Consider the following 19238-nt stretch of genomic DNA (forward strand, 5'->3'; position numbering starts at 1 on the left):
AGCCTTAAAGGCCAAGCATCCTACTTTGAACATTACCCGTTGGGCTATGGGTAGCCAGTGAAGAGTGGCCAGCAATGGTTTCGCCGAGCTCCTGCCTCGGTTCTTAAAGATTAATCTGGCCGCTTGGTTCTGCACAATTTGCAAGCGTTTAGACAGGAACAGGGGGAGGCCTAAATAGATAGAGTTTGAGAAATCTAATCGGGAAAGGACCAAGGCGAGAACCACCTGAATGAGGGCAGGGTGAGTGAGTAGATGGGCAATTTTTCTAATTTTGCGTAACTGAAGGAAGCTGGACGAGAGCACCGCTCCCACCTGACTTTTCAGAGAGAGATCGGAGTTAATCGTGATCCCGAGGCTTTTCACTGAGAGAGAGGGGGAAGGAGGGGATCCCATTGTTGACGGCCAGAAATGAGGGCCCCAGCTGATCGAGCTTTTACCCGGGAGTACCAACTCGGTCTTCCCGGGGTTAAGTTTTAAGTGGTTCAACTCCATCCACCGTTCAATATGTAGCATGGTAGCCTGGAATTCCGCGGCAGAGTATGTTGAGTCCAGTGGGAAAATTAGCTGCAGGTCGTCAGCATAGTTATAAATCATGACCCTCCTGTTTTTTAAGGAATGTAATAGGGGTTTGAGATATAAATTAAACAGGAGGGGGGACAGTGACGAACCTTGCGGGACTCCTCAGGTGGTGGTTAATTTGGGCGCTAAAAAGTTCCCGAGCTTAACTGCCTGAGTCCGGTCGCTCAGGAAAGACTTCACCCAGCCGAGGGCCGAGCCTCGCAGACCAGCTTGTTCGACACGGTGTAATAAGATGGTATGGTCCACCGTGTCGAACGCTGCCGACAGGTCCAGAAGCACCAAGGCCTAATGAATACCCCTGTTGGCATTGGACCTCATTGTGTCCAGAACTGCGAGGATCACTGCCTCGGTTGAGTACGCCTGGCGAAAGCCGGCTTGGTTAGGCTCCAGGTAATCAGATGTTTCAATGAAGTTGGATATGCAGCTAGCCACATGGGCTTCCAAGATCTTTGCTCCGAAAGGGAGGAGGGATATGGGCCGGTAGTTAGTGAGATTAGACGGATCGGCACCCGGTTTTTTGATGAATGGTACCAGCGTTGCGTTTTTAAACGAAATGGGGACTATTCCCTGAGCTAGGGACTCATTCAAGAGTGGGAGTATGCCTAGCGGGAGTGCTGAATAGACTTCCCTCAGAACATGCGGGGGGCAGCAATCATTAGGTGAGCTGGACTTCACACGGGTTTCTGCAGATGTCCTCGATGGCCGCCATGCTAGGCCTATGCGGGATGCTTTCTTTTATGATGGCTATCTTGTCCTTGAAGAAATTATTGAGCTGATTACACAGCTTTTCCGTGGGGGCTTGGGGGGGGGGGTTCTTGCATCATTACAGAGGTCATTCACAACCCTGAAAATTTCTCTAGATTTATTTTGTGCGTTCAGAATTTTATCAGAAAAGAATGCTGCCTTAGTAGATAGAATGGAGTTCTTATAATTCCTACGGGCAGTCGTATATGACACTCTGTCCTCGTCTGAGAACCCATGTCTCCATTTCCTCTCAAATTGGCGCAATTCTAGTTTTTGTTTTTTTAAATCCGCCGTGAACCACCTGTGGGCATCCATACGACGGGCAAGAGAGAATTTGGAGAGTGGAACATGCTCGTCGCAGGCTGCCAAGAGCCAGTCAGTGAGATTTTATTCCATAAGATTAATATCTAGGGTGGGTGCTGGAATTGAATTAGCCAATGATTACCTAGAATCATTTACAAGTACATAGTACATAGTAAATAGGTTAGTAAAATGACATCTAAAAAGAGTTAAAAAAAATTTTTTTAAAACAGCGAGTACCTTATACAATGCAATGTTTTTAGTGCATCTAATGGATAAAGCATTGTGCAAGATCAAACAGTCATTGTAATGATTTTGTGATATGCGACCTCAGGCTTCATAAATCGGTGCCCTGATATTAGTACATCTTAACCATAAAGCTTAATGAAAGATCCCTAATGGCCATTCGGTTTAATGATGTTAATGCTCAGCGACAGTAGGCATGTAGTTATTATTATTATGCAGGTATTTTTTGTTCTTTCGTTTGGCATAAAGTCTTTCCAACAACGGCGAAGAAGTTCCGGGCACGTGCAAGCTCCATTGGTATTGTTGTGGTATATATGAATGTTAAAGCCTCCTTGCATGTTCTTACTTTGTTTAAGTTGAACATTGTCCTTAAGTATTGGCGCCTTGGGCTTGCCAAGGCTGGACAGGAACAGATGACATGCTCTGCAGATTCTGTGTGATATTGACATAAGCAACATCCTCTGTTTTTAGCTGGTGTGGTTTTCCAATGTGCCCTGTAGACCTGTATTGCAACAGTTGGAAGCCTGGTCTTCAGAACATTTTGAAAAGCTTGTCTGCCCAGACCGGCTTTTAGATATGGTTGGCATAGAGTGACTTCATGTGAGTGGACAAGGCCCAATGCGCCACGGATGGCTCTCATCCTTTCTATGTCCTGCTTTCTTGAAATGATCTTTCCCTGTTTTTTTAGCACTTTCTTTAAGCTAGCCGTTGGCAGTTGAATGACCGTTGTGTAATCAGCTGGCAAGCACAGTGTAGTATTAGCTGACGCAAGGTACCTAGCCCATCAACTAGTTTTGTCTGTGAAGACTATGTGAAGTGCTTCCCTGAAGGTGCCCGGGCTTGCTTGATCAGATGATGATACAGTTTCACTATATCTTTTTTACATTCTCTATCCATTGCTGTTAGGTTAAACTCAAGTCGGATCAGTGTGCGTCTTGTCGAGAGTGGCAACCTTAAGACCTTTCTGAAAGCCATAATGTACAAATGCTTCAGTTTATCGGACAATAAGCCTGGGAAAGCCAGTTCGCCATAGCTTATTGTTGGAACTAGCTTGGCTTGTATTACTCTTTGGATACCCTCCAATGAATGGCTCACAAGCTTCTGGTGTATCTTGCATAGGGCGTGTGTGACCTTGCCCGCTTTTGCCTCCAGTATTTTGGCCTGAAGTGTTGTTCTACCAGTATCTGAGAATTGTACTCCGAGGTAGGTACACTTGTTTCCGGTGGCAATTCTTAATGAACCGATGTGCCAGCCCAGCAGGGATTTTTTTTGTTTATGACCAAAAACCAATATCTTAGTTTAAGTTGCATTGATTTGAAGTTTATTTTCCATGTTATAGAGATGTAGAGTCTCCAAAGCCCTTTTCATGCCTATTCTGGATAGGTCCAGAATAACAAGGTCATCCGCATAGTGCATGATAGGTATTCTAAGGTAACCCAATTTGGGTGGGAAATGTTGGTTTTTAAAAGTGCAACTCCCAAGTCCACAGTATATAAGTTGAACAATGTTGGTGCGATCACACAGCCCTGTTTTAGCTCTTTGTTTGTGTAAATCTTGGCTGTTGCATGTGCCTGTGTGAGCTTAGTACGGACCCATGTGCCGGTGTGGAGAGACGAGAAGTTTCCTTGGTATATCCCACTTTGCAGGCTTTGCCCACAATATGTTGCGATCTATGCCATCAAAAGCAGCGCTCTAGTTGACGAAGCAGGCATATAGGGGTGAGGTTATGCCCTCTATGGCCTTAGTTTCCAGGTATGATAATGCAATGGCATTGTGCATTGTTGATGAGTTCGGCCGAAATCCTCTCTGGTATTGTGGCATTATTTGGTTGTCTATTATCCATGCCTCTAGCTCTGTCAGAAGCACTTTTGTATATGCCTTCCTGTCAATGTCTAGTAGAGCAATGAATCTGTAATTCTCCGTCTGTGAAGCGTTTCCTTTCTTATATATCGGTTGCAGCCTTTCCACGAGTCTGGTACTCTTGAGGTTTTGTAGCAGTAATTGAATAGACAATGCATATGGGGTGCCCAGAAGGCTCGATCTTCATTAGAAACACTACCTGGTAGCCCATTAAGACCGGGAGCCCCATCCTTCCTTATGCCTTTCAATGTGATCAGAATTTCTGTTACGTTGGGGACGAGAACCTCATTCTCATGTCCTTCTAGATGATGGTCTTCGGCCTCCACGGTTTTTGTCCTGGATTTATCCTAATCGACGTATAGCCTTGTTGCAAGGGCTTCCCAATCCATAGTGGGTACGGCATTGTGTATGTAGCTTCCACGATTGAGACTCTTGACATAACTTTCCCTGCTCTTACTGGGAGCATTTAATGCATAGATGCGTCTCCATTTGTTGTCTGTGATGGTTTGTTTCAACTGACAGACAGTATTTTTATGCGATCTTCTGGCTGTTTTCAAAAGTGATTCCATCAATGAACATTTTTTTCTCCTAAGCTGTTGCTCCACCAAATGACACTGCTTTTTACTCTCTTTGAATTCTTTAAAGTCAGCGATGTTGGCTGGCCCGTTGCTGCTACGTTTTCCTCTGTGTGCCGATTGTCTTCCTATGGTCATTGCGTTGGATAATGATAAAATGATTTCTGACCAATTCATCTGTGGGCTGATTATGCATGTGGCCTGTTTCCAAGTGTTATATTTCACTTGACTTATAGGTCCCCATTTTTTGTATTTTATTGATGCGGTGTCAATGTGTGTATGAAGCTTGTTTCCCGCAGTTAAGTGCTCAAGGTGAATAGTGTGAGTCACCTTGTATTCTTCACACCTCCCCAGTAGAACCTGGCTCAAGAAGATATAGTCCATCGTGGAGATGTTTTTGAACGTTGGTTGTGGTTTCGTGTTTGGCTGCCCCATTTGATTTGCCGCTTTAGGTTGAATTCGTTGAAGCAAGCTTCCATGATGTTCTGGCCTTTATCTCCTTGGTGTCGATCAGGGTGACACAGGCCTCTCATGTTGAAATCCCCAGTAATAATGCATTCATGGCCTGGGTTTTCATAAAGTTATTTTCTAATTAGACTAGTGACCATCCTTGTATTTGCTGTTTTTACCTTATTATGTGGATAGATTAATTACTGCAGTTGTAGTTAGAATTTTTTTTTCTTTATGCTGACAATCTAGATATCCGGTGAATTCGTGGGCCATTCCTCAATTTGTACTTGCAGGTTCAATTTTACATAGATTGATACCACAACAATAGGTCTTTCAAATATGTTTTTCTTACCGACTAAGGTATGTATTGCCTTGAAGCCTTTGATGGAGGTTGGTGATACCGTCCATGTTTCCTGTAAGCATAAGATGTTTCCTGTTTTGAGTAGATTCATGGCCTCCTTGTTCACTAAGGTTGATTTAAGGCCTTCCACATACCAGCTTATTAATCTGAGGTTTGTTCTTGTTCTTACTTCTTGTGTGCTAGGGATTTATCCTCCCTTTGGTATGCAGAGCCGATGAGATCCAGTTCCAGTTTTCTAAGATGGTGTCCTAAGTTGCTCCTGTCTCTATGCATTGTCTAGTGGCATCCCCCTTCATAAGTTTGATTTTGATGTTGTTATCCCAGTGTAGACTCGGGATCAATCTTATGCCCTTTAGAATGCAATTCCGTGATGCTGTTGCAGTTGATTTTTGCAGCCTCTGCAGTAGTATATGCCGATACTTTTAAGTTGGACATTTGTCTACATGGATCCCCCCGTCCCTGAGTAGGTCTTTTTCTGCCAAGATGTTTTGAATATCTTGCTTGTTGATCTACTTTGTTAGGGTAGACTCCCTATGACTTATGCAGGGATTGTATTTAAAATGCACCGATTCAAGATGTGCTGTTTTTATGTAGGCCAATGAGGGCATGCACATCAGGTTGTATAGGATGTTTGAGCGATTTAAAATGTCGCCTGGGACTCTTGTCTCAAATTGAGGCGTGAGAATCACTGTATACTCTGTGTCTGACAATTGTGCAATTCCCGGGTCATTTCCCTTATGCTCATTAGTTTGTCCCTCATACTCAGTTGTTTGAACAGGGAACCCTGGCCATTATTCCAGCAAGGTATAGTTTACATTTTCCCAACCGGAACATTATTTAGAAATTGCTCACAGGTCTGATGTTTATTGCCCAGCGGCATCGTCCATTCTAGAGTGGGTTTTGAACGGCTGGGTTTTGGCCTTTACATTGTGGTTCCGTTTCATGCCTATATGTACTTACAGAACTTACAGTGACATGTTGAAGCCACCTAATGGACACCATGGGTATGTTATCCCTTATAGATTTGCACAATTTTTTCGCTTGATTTTTTTCTGTCATCTTTCGTTCACTGTTTATTTACAAGCTGGGTTTTCTGGCTGCTTTGGAAATTACAACATATCCGGAACTGCAAAGAGATTTAGTTGGTTTAGTCAGACTTCTACTCGAATTATTGCATGCATAATGGGAACACCTCACAATGGTAAGACTTACCTTATATAGGATCGTCCCATTTAACAATAGTAACCTGAGATACTGGCCCCAATTAACAAAAGATTAACAAAGGATGTTTACAATATAAATCTGACTTCTGATGGAAAACGTTAGCATTTACATGTATGGATTTTACACATTGTACTCAGAGTATGACACAGGAATACATGTATAAGATCTATCTATGTGTGGTGTAGGCACTACACACAACGGGCATCATAAGGGGAGTGCCCACAGACATAAAATGCAAAGGAAGGTATAATCACATAAGTGTCAACTTTGAGGTTATGAACAATCAATTTCCAATAATTTTTCACAATTAATTATCTTCCTAGCTATGATACACCAGTCAGGTTCAATCGGAAATCATATGCCAGTGTGGCCAAGTTCATCAAAGTCTGTACAAATCAAGTTGGAGTGCGTAAAAGCTACAATAATTTTAGTGAAGATGAATCATTTATATAAAAAAATAAAAAGGTACATTCAATAAACTTCCTAAAGGTAGCCATGCTTACTGAATGCACAGCCTGCAGAGCACACATGCAATGTGAGGAAAACAATGATGAGGCTGCATTTCTTGTGAATTACGTGGACTTGCACATTTAGGTAAAGTCTTTTATATAGAACAGTGCACTGGAGTAGGCTATGCATTGAGAGTGTTTTTGTCTCGAGCTAGTGTTAATCTTTATGTATTCCAATTTCTACAACCCAATACTCTCCACTCATACCTACTACTAATACATTGCCATGTATTTGTAATATCTTCTTGAGTCCACAAAAAATATATATTACTTACTTCATTAAGCCAGACAATAGGAAAAAGAAGAGGTGTCTTCAGTTTGGAGAAGAGGCTGTATGGAGCAAAATAGTAATACATTTAGAATTTGCAATAAAGAGCAGTTTACAAACATGGGGGCTGATTTACAAGCCCCATGCGCCACTTTTGCATCACTTTTCCCATGTTAAAAGTGATGCAAAAGTGACGCAAGGGGCTTGTAAATCTGCCCCATGGTTTTTAAGTGCTTTTCTCTGCTGTATATTTTGCAATGTATTTAAGAGATAATCCTCCTCTACTTACATTCTATTTACATATTACTTATGAACAGTAATGTACATTTAGTGTTCCGTGTGTTTTTGTGTTGGCACAAGGCAAAATGCCCAGAGGGACAAACATTCAATGATGTGGATTCAGATTATACAATAAAATGCAAGATCATTATTTACATGATTTTAGTTGTTGTTTTCGGGGCATCTTAATAACGAAGAATAGAATATGAACAAGAAGTAACAAAAAAGCAGCATGACAAGGAATGAGGAATTCTCACTATTATTAACATACAGGAAGTACTCAATTACAATTTGTAGATCTTTTTCACCATCATTTTTCACATTGTCAACATTACCAAAAGCCTGTTATAGGCATGTTCAATGATATACTGAGTGTCACACGAAATCAAGCAATCTAGGGATTTTCCTATACAATCATCTTGGTAATGCTTAAGCAGTCTTTGTTTCAAATTCATTCTGAGGAAACATCTGCTGCTTTTTATGTCAGGTGTTAGCCAAGACCTTTTGATTTTACTACGATAATGTGCATTTTATACATAATTAAAGGGCCTTTCAGGACCTTCTCTAGACCAGTTGGTCTGTTGCTACATCATTCCCATTTTGCTTCCGCCCACAACCAGGCACGGCCCGTGCCGGGCGTTATACTGGAGCGGTGGCGTCAGGCAGGGGAGGGTCAGGGTGGGGGGTTGTAAAATGTGGGATATGGACCATTAGAGGTAAGTACCAATAAAAATAAATAAAACGAATTTCGTTGCCCAAGCTGCATCACATTTGGTGATGCAGCGTGGGCTACAAAATTCTTTTTATTTATTATTATCGGTACTTACCTCTAATGGTCCATATCCCGCATTTTACAACCCCCCACCCTGACCCTCCCCTGCTTGATGTCACCGCCCCAGTATAACGCCCGGCACGGGCGTGCCTGCCCACAACAGCTTATAGTATGCAGCAATGGGTCAGCCTTCTTAAGACATTTGTTAAAGTCACTTTGAGTGACTGCATTTTGCTTTTTCACAATGAGTACATCTGCTAACGAGGTAGTTAGTTCTACCTGAGGTGATAGCAGGTAGCATTTGAAGTGAGCACAGGGCGCATTCAAACTCTATCAGTTCCTGTCCCCTTCCAATGCTGTTATTTGACATTATAGAATATTGTTTTCCTGGTCTCTGTTTCACCAATGATTCTTTAATAAAAGTTGTCTTGGAAGAAAACCAAATTTTGTCATGTTTAATTTGCAGCACACTTATAAAGGTTTATGTAAACATAGGTAGGGAGTAATTTGGGTTTCAGTATTCAATATTTTAATACTATGAACTCTATTTCCTTTCTCATCTTCTTTCTTTTTCTTTTCCTTTTAACTTTCTTCTTTCTTTCTTTCTTTTGTTACTTATTTCCACTTTTCCTTCTTTCTTTTTTTTGTCTTCTTTCTTTCGTTCCTACTTCCTTTCTTACTTTTTTGCCTTTTTACCTTCTGTCATGCTTTCTCAATCTTTCTTTTTTTGGCTTTTTCCTTTGCCTTTTCTCCTTTCCATTTTTCTTCAGATTTAAGTCTTTTTTTGTGCCTTTTTTCCTGTTTTACTTTTTCTTTACTTTTATTAATTTTGACCTTCTTTCTTTCTTTTTTCCTCATGGCCTTCTTACTTTCTTTTTGCTTTCTGTCTTTCCTTCTTCCTTTCCTTTTTACCTTCTGTCTTTCTTTCTTTTCTAATTTCTTTCTTTCAGCCATCCTTCCCATGTTCTTTCCTTTTTGCCTTCTTTCTTTTTTCACTCATTAGTTCTGATTTGTCTATGTTCTTCCATTCATTCTTTCCTTTTTGCATTTTATTCTTTCTTTATTTGACTTCTTTATTTCTTTTTGCTTTCTTTCTTCTTTCTTTCCTTTCCTTCATTCCTTCTTTCTCTCTATTCGCTCTCTTTTCTTCTTTCTTTCCTACCTTCCTTCGTTCTTTCCCTCTCTTCCTTTCTTTCTTGCCCTCTTTCATTTTTTCTATCCTTCTTTTTTCCCTTCTTTCCTACATCCCTCCTTTCTTCCATTTTGCCTTCCTTCTGTCTCCTTTTGCCTTCTTCCCTTCCTACCTTTCTTTGTGCCTTCCTTCTTTCCTCATATGCCCTTCTTCCTTCTTTTTTTGTCACCTTATTTTGTTTTTTCCTTTCTTTCTTCCCTTCTTTCTCAAAGACATTGCTAGCAGCCAATGCCAGATCAATAACTTTTTTTGGTCTGTGTTAGTCAAGACATTTTAATTTTACTAAAAGTATGCATAACAGAGTTACTTATAGGGTTTTCAGCCAGAATGCATCCATTAGTCCGTGATGTGTCATTTGAATGTTTCCTCCACCTACTGCAGCATGCAGCAAAGGCAGAGCCACTGGCATTATGCAGCAGGAAAGAACCAAATTTTGGTAGTAGTGACTAAACTATGGGGCAAGAAAAGGCAAATTGTGCTGCATAATGCGGCACATTTTGTGACAGTACTACTTCATTCTTTTGTAATTTTTGCACTTGGTAACAGTGTCTAAGAAAGGAGTTTGCCTTAATTAGTACCAGTTTATTACCAAAATGCAGCAGTTAGCAGCTGAAAGATGACCAGGCAATCTTTGCGAAAAGCCTTCTGTTGCGCAGGAACATGAGTCAACTTATTTTTTTGTAATGTTTGATCCATTTGAAGTAGAATTCTTTTTTCTTCATAAAATCTGCAAATTTTGTGGCTGATGATGAATTATGTTGCAAGTGCGACAAATTGAATAACTGTGCAACAATCACAGCTGCTGCAGATTCACAGAATTCCAGTGGTCCTGATCAAAGGGCAATGTTAGTCCACTTCAGCCACTGACCGACTTTACAATGAGTTAGGAATGCTGCCCTTTCAAAAGAGGCACATTCACACATAAGACAGTTCCCTTCACTTCTACGTGTAGTTTGTGTACCACTGTAATGTGCACCTTTTTGTGACCAGAAAAACATTTTCGCCTTTAGTAAATTGCTATTTTTAAGGGGATATAAGTAGAGTCAGATCGCTTTCCAAAAAATAAAGTTTTGCAAAAACCATGACAAAAGAATTGCCAAAAGTCTGGTGGCCAACCCTAAACTCCCAATGCTTGCTAATGTCTGAGGTCATGCTCAAAAACACTAAGGGGGCCCATTAGGAAGTCGGGCGGATCGCCACCGCCATGCAGGCGGTGGCGATCCACCCGACATCCTTGCCCGCCCGCCACCCATTTCCTCCCGCAATATTGCTATGGTGAGAGGGACCGCGGCGGACAGAAACACCATCCGCCACTTTTACCGAGCGGAAAAGGGTTTATATGGTGGCAATGTCTGCTAGACACTGCCATCCATATTAGGATGCAGGCGGGAGGGTGCCTTTCCGTGGCAGTAACTTTCAGTTTGGGGGCCCGTTGTGGGCCCCCAGGATGATGGGGGGGGTTGGGGGAGGCACATGGGGGGTACCTATAGTACCCCCCTACATATGCATTCACAACATGGCTGGCACCGCGCGGTGCCTGGCACTTTGTGCATGCACATGCACGACATGCATTTTTTGCATTGTGGCGGGCACCACAATGTTAAAAATGCAGGCTGCGCCCGCCACTGTGGCGGGCGCATCCTAATACCCTCCACGGGACCCCGCCCTTTTGATGGGCAGTCCCGTTATCCAATAGGATCATCCTAATGGCCCCCTAAGTGTCTAAGGGGATTCAGACACACATAAACACATTGACAAATCACCCTTGGATACAGAATATGATTGTAAGGTATAGATTTCATTTTGTAAATGGGGGGAAGTTTGTAAAATGATAATATACAGTTACAAGTGGTCTACTGTTTCTTGTAGTCTGCATTTGCCAGGTGCGATTGTATTCCATTTTGAAGGTCTTGTAAAGCGCATGGCTACCAGAAGGCCTCCCAGCCCTAGAACAGGCATCATGTGGACGTAATCATCAGAAGGTTAGTTGCCAAAGAGCCAGGTTTTCAATGACTTGCAAGAAGACAGCTTGTATGATAGCTGGTAAAGGCCAAAGGGGAGTGAATACCACAGCCAGAAGGCCAGGTGGAAAAAGGAGCGGCCACCCCAGCAGTATCTACTGCATTTATGGGCCGATAACAGATGGGCTGAGGAAGATCTCAAGGGACATAAGGAATAACAAGTGATCTCAAAAGAGAAGGGGCTTTCTCGCAAAGACCTGTGCAGAACGCAAAAGTCTTTGAATTGGACCCGCTGCTCAACTGGGAGGCAATGGATGTCCCTCAGGGCTGCTTTTGCAGATTGATGAAGATCGCAACCATTTCTAAATGTCAGTTGCTCAAACCTGCCAGAATTCAATAAGGAAAATAGGCCGAGTAGGCACCTAGAAATTCAGATTTGAGCTTTGTGAGCATCAAAACCCAAGTGATTCCCTACAAAGACAGAATAGGTGATAACTACCACAATTGACAAATTTGTAGCACTATTGTGTGACAACTGCACATTGTATTCCATGCCATCTACTGAATAGTTTCAGTGCGGAACTCACAGAGTCCCTTGTGGAAGTCTGAAATGTTCTGTGTGCATAACAGTTAAACTCTTTGATTTAGTACAATGAACCGGTAATAAGGGCAAATGTTTCACAAATGCAAAGTCCACCTTCCCTTGCCCTCCATCAGGAACCAAGTGTAAGGCACGTGCCAGGCATTTTGTTTGGTTGCCATTAATCATGAGGGAAGAGGGACAGGGACAGCTTATAATAATGGTCCCCACCTATGTGTGTGAAGTGAGAACAGTGCACAGGACTAGCCATTCATGGGCTTATTCTCTGGCAAGGAATATTTCTATCAATACCAGCAAATAAAGATGTGCTCATGAAACAGTACAGTTATCCTCATGCAGTGTATATGCCTAGCTCTACGCGGCTGTGCAAGGCAGTCAGATATTTGAGCCTAGCCTGCTTAACAAACGCGTTTCCTTTTCAAGGTTAAACCAGGCAAAAGGAAAGGAAGGGCAAGAGGAGTGCATACGTGAGTTCATCTATGAATTAGGGATGCCTTGGCATATGCGCCACTAGCTGGTCTGCGCTCTTCTACTTTTTCACAGGTGTGACGTAGTATGTATCACAATGCACAGTGACATTTATTCAAACTTAAGTAGATCTGGATTAGGCATTTTGAAGCCTATTCACAAAGGTAAATTTACACATTTGGATTAACTTATAAATAAATGTAATACTGCACCCAGTAGTAACTTTAAACTTTTCTGCCATTCACCTTTTCTGAGAGTAAATTTACTAGTAGGTGCAGACACATGTCTCCACCTCTAAAAATCCGAGCATGCTAGAACAGGATTTATGAGTTTAAAGTTGCTCCCAGTAACTTTTCAAATGTAGGCAGATGTCTGTTACCAGGGAAGAGATCTCCCTATGGTAAAGTATAGGATATTTTTTTAAAGTTGAATAATTAATATAAAAGAAAATTGAAATATTTTGAAGCATTATAAAAATGTATAATAACATTAAAATATTTATTAGCCTAGAAATACTAATAGAAATTGTAAACACATTATTCAGCAAATTACATTTTTAATGCATAATTCTATAAAGAAAATGTATTCATAGTTTTTTATTGAAGTTTTTTTTAACATTTTCCATTTTAGCAAGTACAACAGTACATTATTGGTTATGCTTTGATCTAGTTGAAACTCCAGCATACTTGACAACATATTACCCCAGATATTTAGTTTAGCCTCCTGGAGTCCCATCCCTCTGTCACTGACTTCCCCCCACAGCTTTTAGGACCCTTTTGCAGTGTAGCAATAAGCATCAATTCATTTGTTGAGCGCACTACTCACCCGTGAGGGTCTCAAGGTGCTGGGGGGTGGGAGTCGAACGGCCAGGTCTTGAGGTGTCTCCTGAAGGCCAGCAGGTCCTGGGTCTGTCGCAGGCGTATGGGGAAGGTGTTCCAAGCTTTAGCGGTGAGGTGGGAGAATGATCTGCCACCAGCCGTCGCTCGTCGGATGCGGGGGACTGTGGCGAGGGCATGGTAAGTGGAGCAAAGCTGGCGGTTCGGGGTGTAGAAGGTAAGTCGTCCGTTGAGGTATGCTGGTCAGGTTTTGGTAAGTGCTGTGTGAGCGCGGGTGAAGAGTTTGAAGGGGTTGCTTGCAGCTTGTGACGGGTGGTATCGCCTTTACAACTCCTGGCTTCAGAGGTGACAAAATCAGTGAAAAGACCACATAGGCAGCTTATCCTCATGGCCATCGGTTGGGCTCCTTTTTCCTTTTTTTCTGTCAATTTTTTATAACACTAATAGTGAATAATATATTATTAAATGTTAGTGTAATAATGAATGGAGTACAATTAGCTGGAAAATGACCCTTAAAGGCAGCAGACAAAATAAAACATGCTTTTAAATGTATGTTGGTTGTGTACTTGCAGCTGAGAGTCTGTTTATATGAGAGCGAGTGTGTTTATATGTGAATGTGTGTGGATGTGTAAGCATTTGTGTGTGAGTGAAAGTGAATGGTAAATGGTATGTGATGTCACTTTAGGTAACCCCTGGCATTTCTGTCCACTGACGTTCATGTCCTTAGCTCTGTCATTTTAAATTCCATATTGTAGGTGATGTAGCGCAAAATCAAATTTTCATTTGTAGGGGTGCATCATACCCACGAGTAGTCAGCATCCATATATATTCTTTCGTAATAACATGAGACCTTGGAAGGTGAACCGTAATAATGTGAATTGTGATGTATATTAGGACACTTCAATGTAAAAGTGAAGAAATCAACATAGCAACCTGATGTAACTAGCTGAAATCATTAATGTGCAGAATTTGTGTATACCGCTGACAATTATTCATGTATCCAATGTGCTTATAGAACGTCTTAATTTAGAAATTAAGCAGTAGTATTAAGAGAATTTGTTCATATTATATGCAATATCTTAACGTTTATGGGCCTTTCTTCTTATGCTAGCTGAATTATGTAGGCCTGAAATGTATTTTTCTTGGAGGCTCTCGCATTTGAATTAATGGTTGAACTTCATTTGCATGTTAAGTTTTCTCTTTCTCATGCTTGTGTTGCAGGTGGAAGAATCGTCGTTGTTAGTTAGAATAGTGTCTTTGTTTTAGGAGTTAGGCAAGGAGAGAGGAGGATACATTGAACGTAGATATTGATATGGAGAACTGTTGTACTTTCTCACCGGAGAGAGCCTGGAAATCAAGGTCAACTGGACACCGCTCTGGATCATCACTGACCAGTGGAAAAATACCTATGAGGGTCTGTCCTGGCCGGATGGCATGACCCGAAGAGGATTTCGGGAAGTCACCTGTAATATTAACACAGAGTAACTAGGGAAAGACCCCACTTCTTCTCTGCCTTCAAAGAGAGAGCATCTCAGAGCAGGCTCTGTCTTATCAGCTGGTATTCACCTGTTACAACGCATTTTTTACAACGCACTACCACTACAACGCAGGCATTACAACGCATACCATTACAACGCATAGCGCTGGGGGGCGCTCTAGGATAAGAGGTACGTTTAATTTACTATCCAACACCTTCCCTAGGGTCCACGGGGACTGGAGTTAGAATAGTAAATTATACTTACCACTATCCAGCACCCCAAAGCACTATGCGTTGTAGTGGTATGCGTTGTGAATACCGCGCTGTAATGGTATGCGGAGTAAAAGTATGCGTTGTAACGTCATACATCCTATCAGCTTCATGTTGCTTGACCCAACTGATGTGTAGAGACTTTTAAGGAAGACTACACACACTGACACCTTAACCAACCTTGCCACACAATATGGTTAACTAGGGATGTTACTTTAGTGTTAGTGTAGAGACAAATTGATGCTTTATTACACAGAATCTTCAATGCAGGGAAATCTGTATACCTGCACCTTACTCTTCTGTATCCTTAATCTTGAATTAATCATCATCATTCATTTTATTTCAATCACAAACATCCACAAAGTACACAGCACATTATAGATAAAAATACAGAGTACAGCTAACTGGTTTTAGGTAACATAAATACTATAAAATAGTTTAAAAATAGGAAAGTTGAAAACAGGTCAAATGTTCAGTGCGTCATAGAATGCATTTGGAGCGCTTAATCCACAGTGCATGCCAGTATCTGGAGAGGCCGTAGACCACTACTCAGTGTAACAGTTGTCAAAATTCTTAACACCTCAAGGTAGTGGTCAGGGCCAACCAGTCTACGTAGCGGAATCATAATTTTTTTTTTCAAGGATTTGTAATATGGGCAGAAAAAGAAAATGTACAATGGATTCTGGACTAATGTCGCACGCAGGACAGAAATCATCATTAAAAGCACAGCTGCGCCACTTTTTGTAAAACAGTTTTGTGGGTAAGGTCTTTTAGCGAAAACGAAAAAATAGTTTACATGCCAGATGGGGGACAATTTCATCAATAGTAACCTCAAAGCGGGAGACAGGTTTAAAATTCAAGAATTCATGAGTTAAACATCCCTCAGTTTTTACCAAAACCTGTTCTAATATACGTTATGTTATGTTAATTTAAGGGTGTCCTGGCGCTGGCTATTGGTTTCTGATCAGCTAAGTGTGTAATGACCTATGTAGCAAAAAGCCACGTTTTCAGTCCTTTCCTAAATGTCATCAGCTCAGTGGCATTCCTAAAATGGAAAGGAAGCTCATTCCATGTATTGGTGGCACACGTGACGAAGCTTCTACCACTCCAGTCAGCTTTTTTAGCTGGGGGTATAACCACCCCTTTGGCTCCAGAGGAGCGAAGGGCTCTTCTGGGGATGTACCTTTGAAAATGCTGTTTCAGGGGGTCCAGGCCTATTCCTTGAAGGTCTTTGAAAACCAACACCACATGGATTTGAATTAAATCCATTGTTTAACTGGCACGCAGTGTAGCCTTTTTTTCTCTTTTGGAACAGAAACAAACTTTGGTGTCCCAGTCAGCCATCTAGCTGCCCCATTTTGCATGAGTTGGAGCTTGCTTCGGTGTTTCCTTTGGATATTTAGGTAGAGGCTATTACAGTAGTCTACAAGCGACAAGATTAGAGATGTTATCACTATCCTTTGACTGTCTGCCGGTAAGAATGACATTATTTTCCTTATCATTCGAAGAAGATAGAAACTAGCTGAGGCATCACACCCCCTTGCCCTTCGTGTGATGGCCAGACGTTCTGGATTTGACCAAAACTACTCCATCCCAAGCCTCCCCAGAAGATCCCTCAAAGATCTGAACCAAGGGATCGAGATTACCTGGGGGGACAATTAATGGCTGACGATAAGACGCAAGCTTGTCCACGGACCTCAGCCTGTGCCAGAACATAAGAAGTTTATAGTTCAAATTATGAACCAGCTGTCTGTGGGCAAGGTCCAGATATAGGGGCATCAGGGGGCTACTAGAAGGTAAGTCTACCAAGGATCTCAGAAAATGATTATCAGTGGTAGACAAGCAATTATTATTGCCTGTGCCCCAAAGTTCTGCTCCATAAAGGACCTCCCCAAGAAAATTAGTATTGTAGATTTTTAAAGCTGGTGCTAGCTGCCTGGACAGGGTTTTCCTACGAATGTTAGTAATCGGCGCAGTCTGATAAAGTAATTGCAATTTTGTTTTCTCAATGTGGGCAGCCCAGTGTTGTCGCTCCAATTTGCTACTGTCAGCTAGCACAGGTCTTTTGGAAGGTTTGGCCATTCTCTGGTGAAAATCATGTATTTGGTTTTAGCCTCATTTAACACCAAGCCCTGCTCATCACATAATTTGATAAATCATTCAAAAACTGTTGTAGACCCTGCGGTGATTTAGAAATTAGGAGTCTGTTGTCGGTGAAAAGAAGGCCAGGAACTCTTCTTATGCCGATTTTTGGAGCATCGCACCCATCTCTGTCTAAAAAATCAACTACCCCGTTAATAAAAAGAGTAAATAGTGTGGGGGCTAACACACAACCCTGCCTCGCTCTACGCTGGACTGGGAAGGTTTCTGCGACTTTATTGTTCTCACTTGCGACTTGATTAGTGTTTATATTTGCCCACAATACCCTCACTAATGTTTTCCGATAACAGGCATGATGGATTGACCTACCTATACGGATGTGTTATAGGGTCATTCAAGCTTGAGATTTATAGAAAAGGTTCATGTTTTGATTTACTACCCTTTTTGTGCTATAAGTTATGTAAATCGTTTTTCTTCTCTGTGTCCTTATGGGTGAAAATGATATAGCTCAGCATAGTCGTGCAGCGCTCCGGCGTCATCTGACGCAGTTTGGAGTGGAAGACGATGGTTTGTCTGTCATCTTTGTGGTGAGTGCCGACACTGCGTTCCCCTTTGAGCTTTTCTACTCTTGGGTTAAGTTTCCTGCAGTAAATGCGGATGATGATGTGTTCCATACATACACTCACACTGTGATACCTGTGAACTATACTCCATATAGGACACTAGAGATTCCAATTTCGGCATGACAGCATCGCTTTTGGTTTTATGGTGCCCTCCCCCACACCGTAACTCCAGTTCAGTTAGGCCCCTTGTCTATTCCTGGGGCCACTTGGCCAGTAATGGCTGGGTTTACACCACATCCACGTTATCTGAATGTCCCAATTGACTAATTGCGTTAACTTTATACCTCTTTGGTTGGGGTACATATGGCTTTAGTTCAATACGTTTCTTGCAATGTCCAGGTGGGGGCACCTCGAGTTTCAGTGCAACCAGTTGGACTGGGCGGGATGAAGATTAGTCCCGTCATGGTTAATTCAGTAATGGGCAAGTGCCCCAGACTAAGGACGATATGCCTTATTGGCTTGCCAAGAAATTTGACCAACTGGAAGCAGTATTTCCTAATACCACTCCTGAGGAAAAACACAGGATATTCACAATTATTTTGCAGAAATACTTTGTGCCAGAGGTAACAGATTGTGAGAATTTGGGTAAGGTATTTGCGGCAGTATATGCAAAGTGCTTTGGCACACCGTCCATGACTGTCCTGCCCTCCGTGATCAAGCGTGTTCAGGATGAGCACGGTCTGGAGGAGGTTGTCGAGTTGGGAATGAGGACTGTTGGAGTGTTTGACGTAGTTGCTGATCTCCTGCTTTGTAATGTAAAGGGAGATGCCGTTAACTTTCAGGTGTCAAATGCTTTGCGCCTTGTCCCAGACGTTGAAAAGCTCCAAGCGTTACCGAAAATTATTGCGGAGGCTTATAAGACTATTGACTGCAATAGTGTGAGTGTTAAGCCTTTTGCTAAATCATCAGCTCAACCGCAAACTCAGATGGCGATGTCTAGCAAGGACAAACGGTGTGAAAAAAAGTATCAAATGTAATATCACCAGGGAGACAACGGTAAGTATGAAGCACACAATAAATTTAAAAAAAATACAAAATGTTATGTTTATTAGGTATATATACTCAAGCTAAAAACATTAAAATTCATAGCACATAATAAAATGAAATACAACATATAACCAATTCTAAACAATCAATGTAATACAAACAATAACACCATTAATTCATAAAACAGTGGCGGACAATAGTAGTCCTCTTCGACGCACGTTTCGGCGTTTTCACAAGAACGCCTTCTTCAGGAGCCACATATACAATCTGGAAGACATGCACAGCAAATTAAAAATCATCCTTGTTAAATCAAGATGTGCTCACCTATCATAAAGACTATAATACAATTACATGTCAAATATCAACAAAGTAATGCTTTACATACCGGCAAAACTCCCTACTCGGGTAGCTTACTTTATCAAGCTACACAAGGTACAGACTACAGGATGTTATATTTGAGCAGTGTTATAGTAATGGATTCTAAGGGCCCCAAAGGGATTAGTAGACCCACCATCCTATACTAGCTATGGGCACGGGGGCATAATAAGTTGGATTG

At 41.8% G+C, this 19238-nt stretch overlaps 1 protein-coding gene across 1 annotated transcript in view; it reads right to left on the reverse strand.

Annotated features, from left to right (window-relative positions):
* The window catches only part of CD36 (CD36 molecule (CD36 blood group)), a 553162-nt gene that overhangs the window by 49742 nt on the left and 484182 nt on the right, over positions 1-19238 (reverse strand). Inside the window, exon 11 of the mRNA XM_086919832.1 lies at positions 7124-7178. Within this exon, the coding sequence (XP_086775958.1) occupies positions 7124-7178 (55 nt within the window). The remainder of the gene's footprint in view (positions 1-7123; positions 7179-19238) is intronic.

Source organism: Lissotriton vulgaris, chromosome 1_1 (assembly GCF_964263255.1).
Source record: "Lissotriton vulgaris chromosome 1_1, aLisVul1.2, whole genome shotgun sequence".
Lineage (NCBI taxonomy): Eukaryota > Metazoa > Chordata > Amphibia > Caudata > Salamandridae > Lissotriton > Lissotriton vulgaris.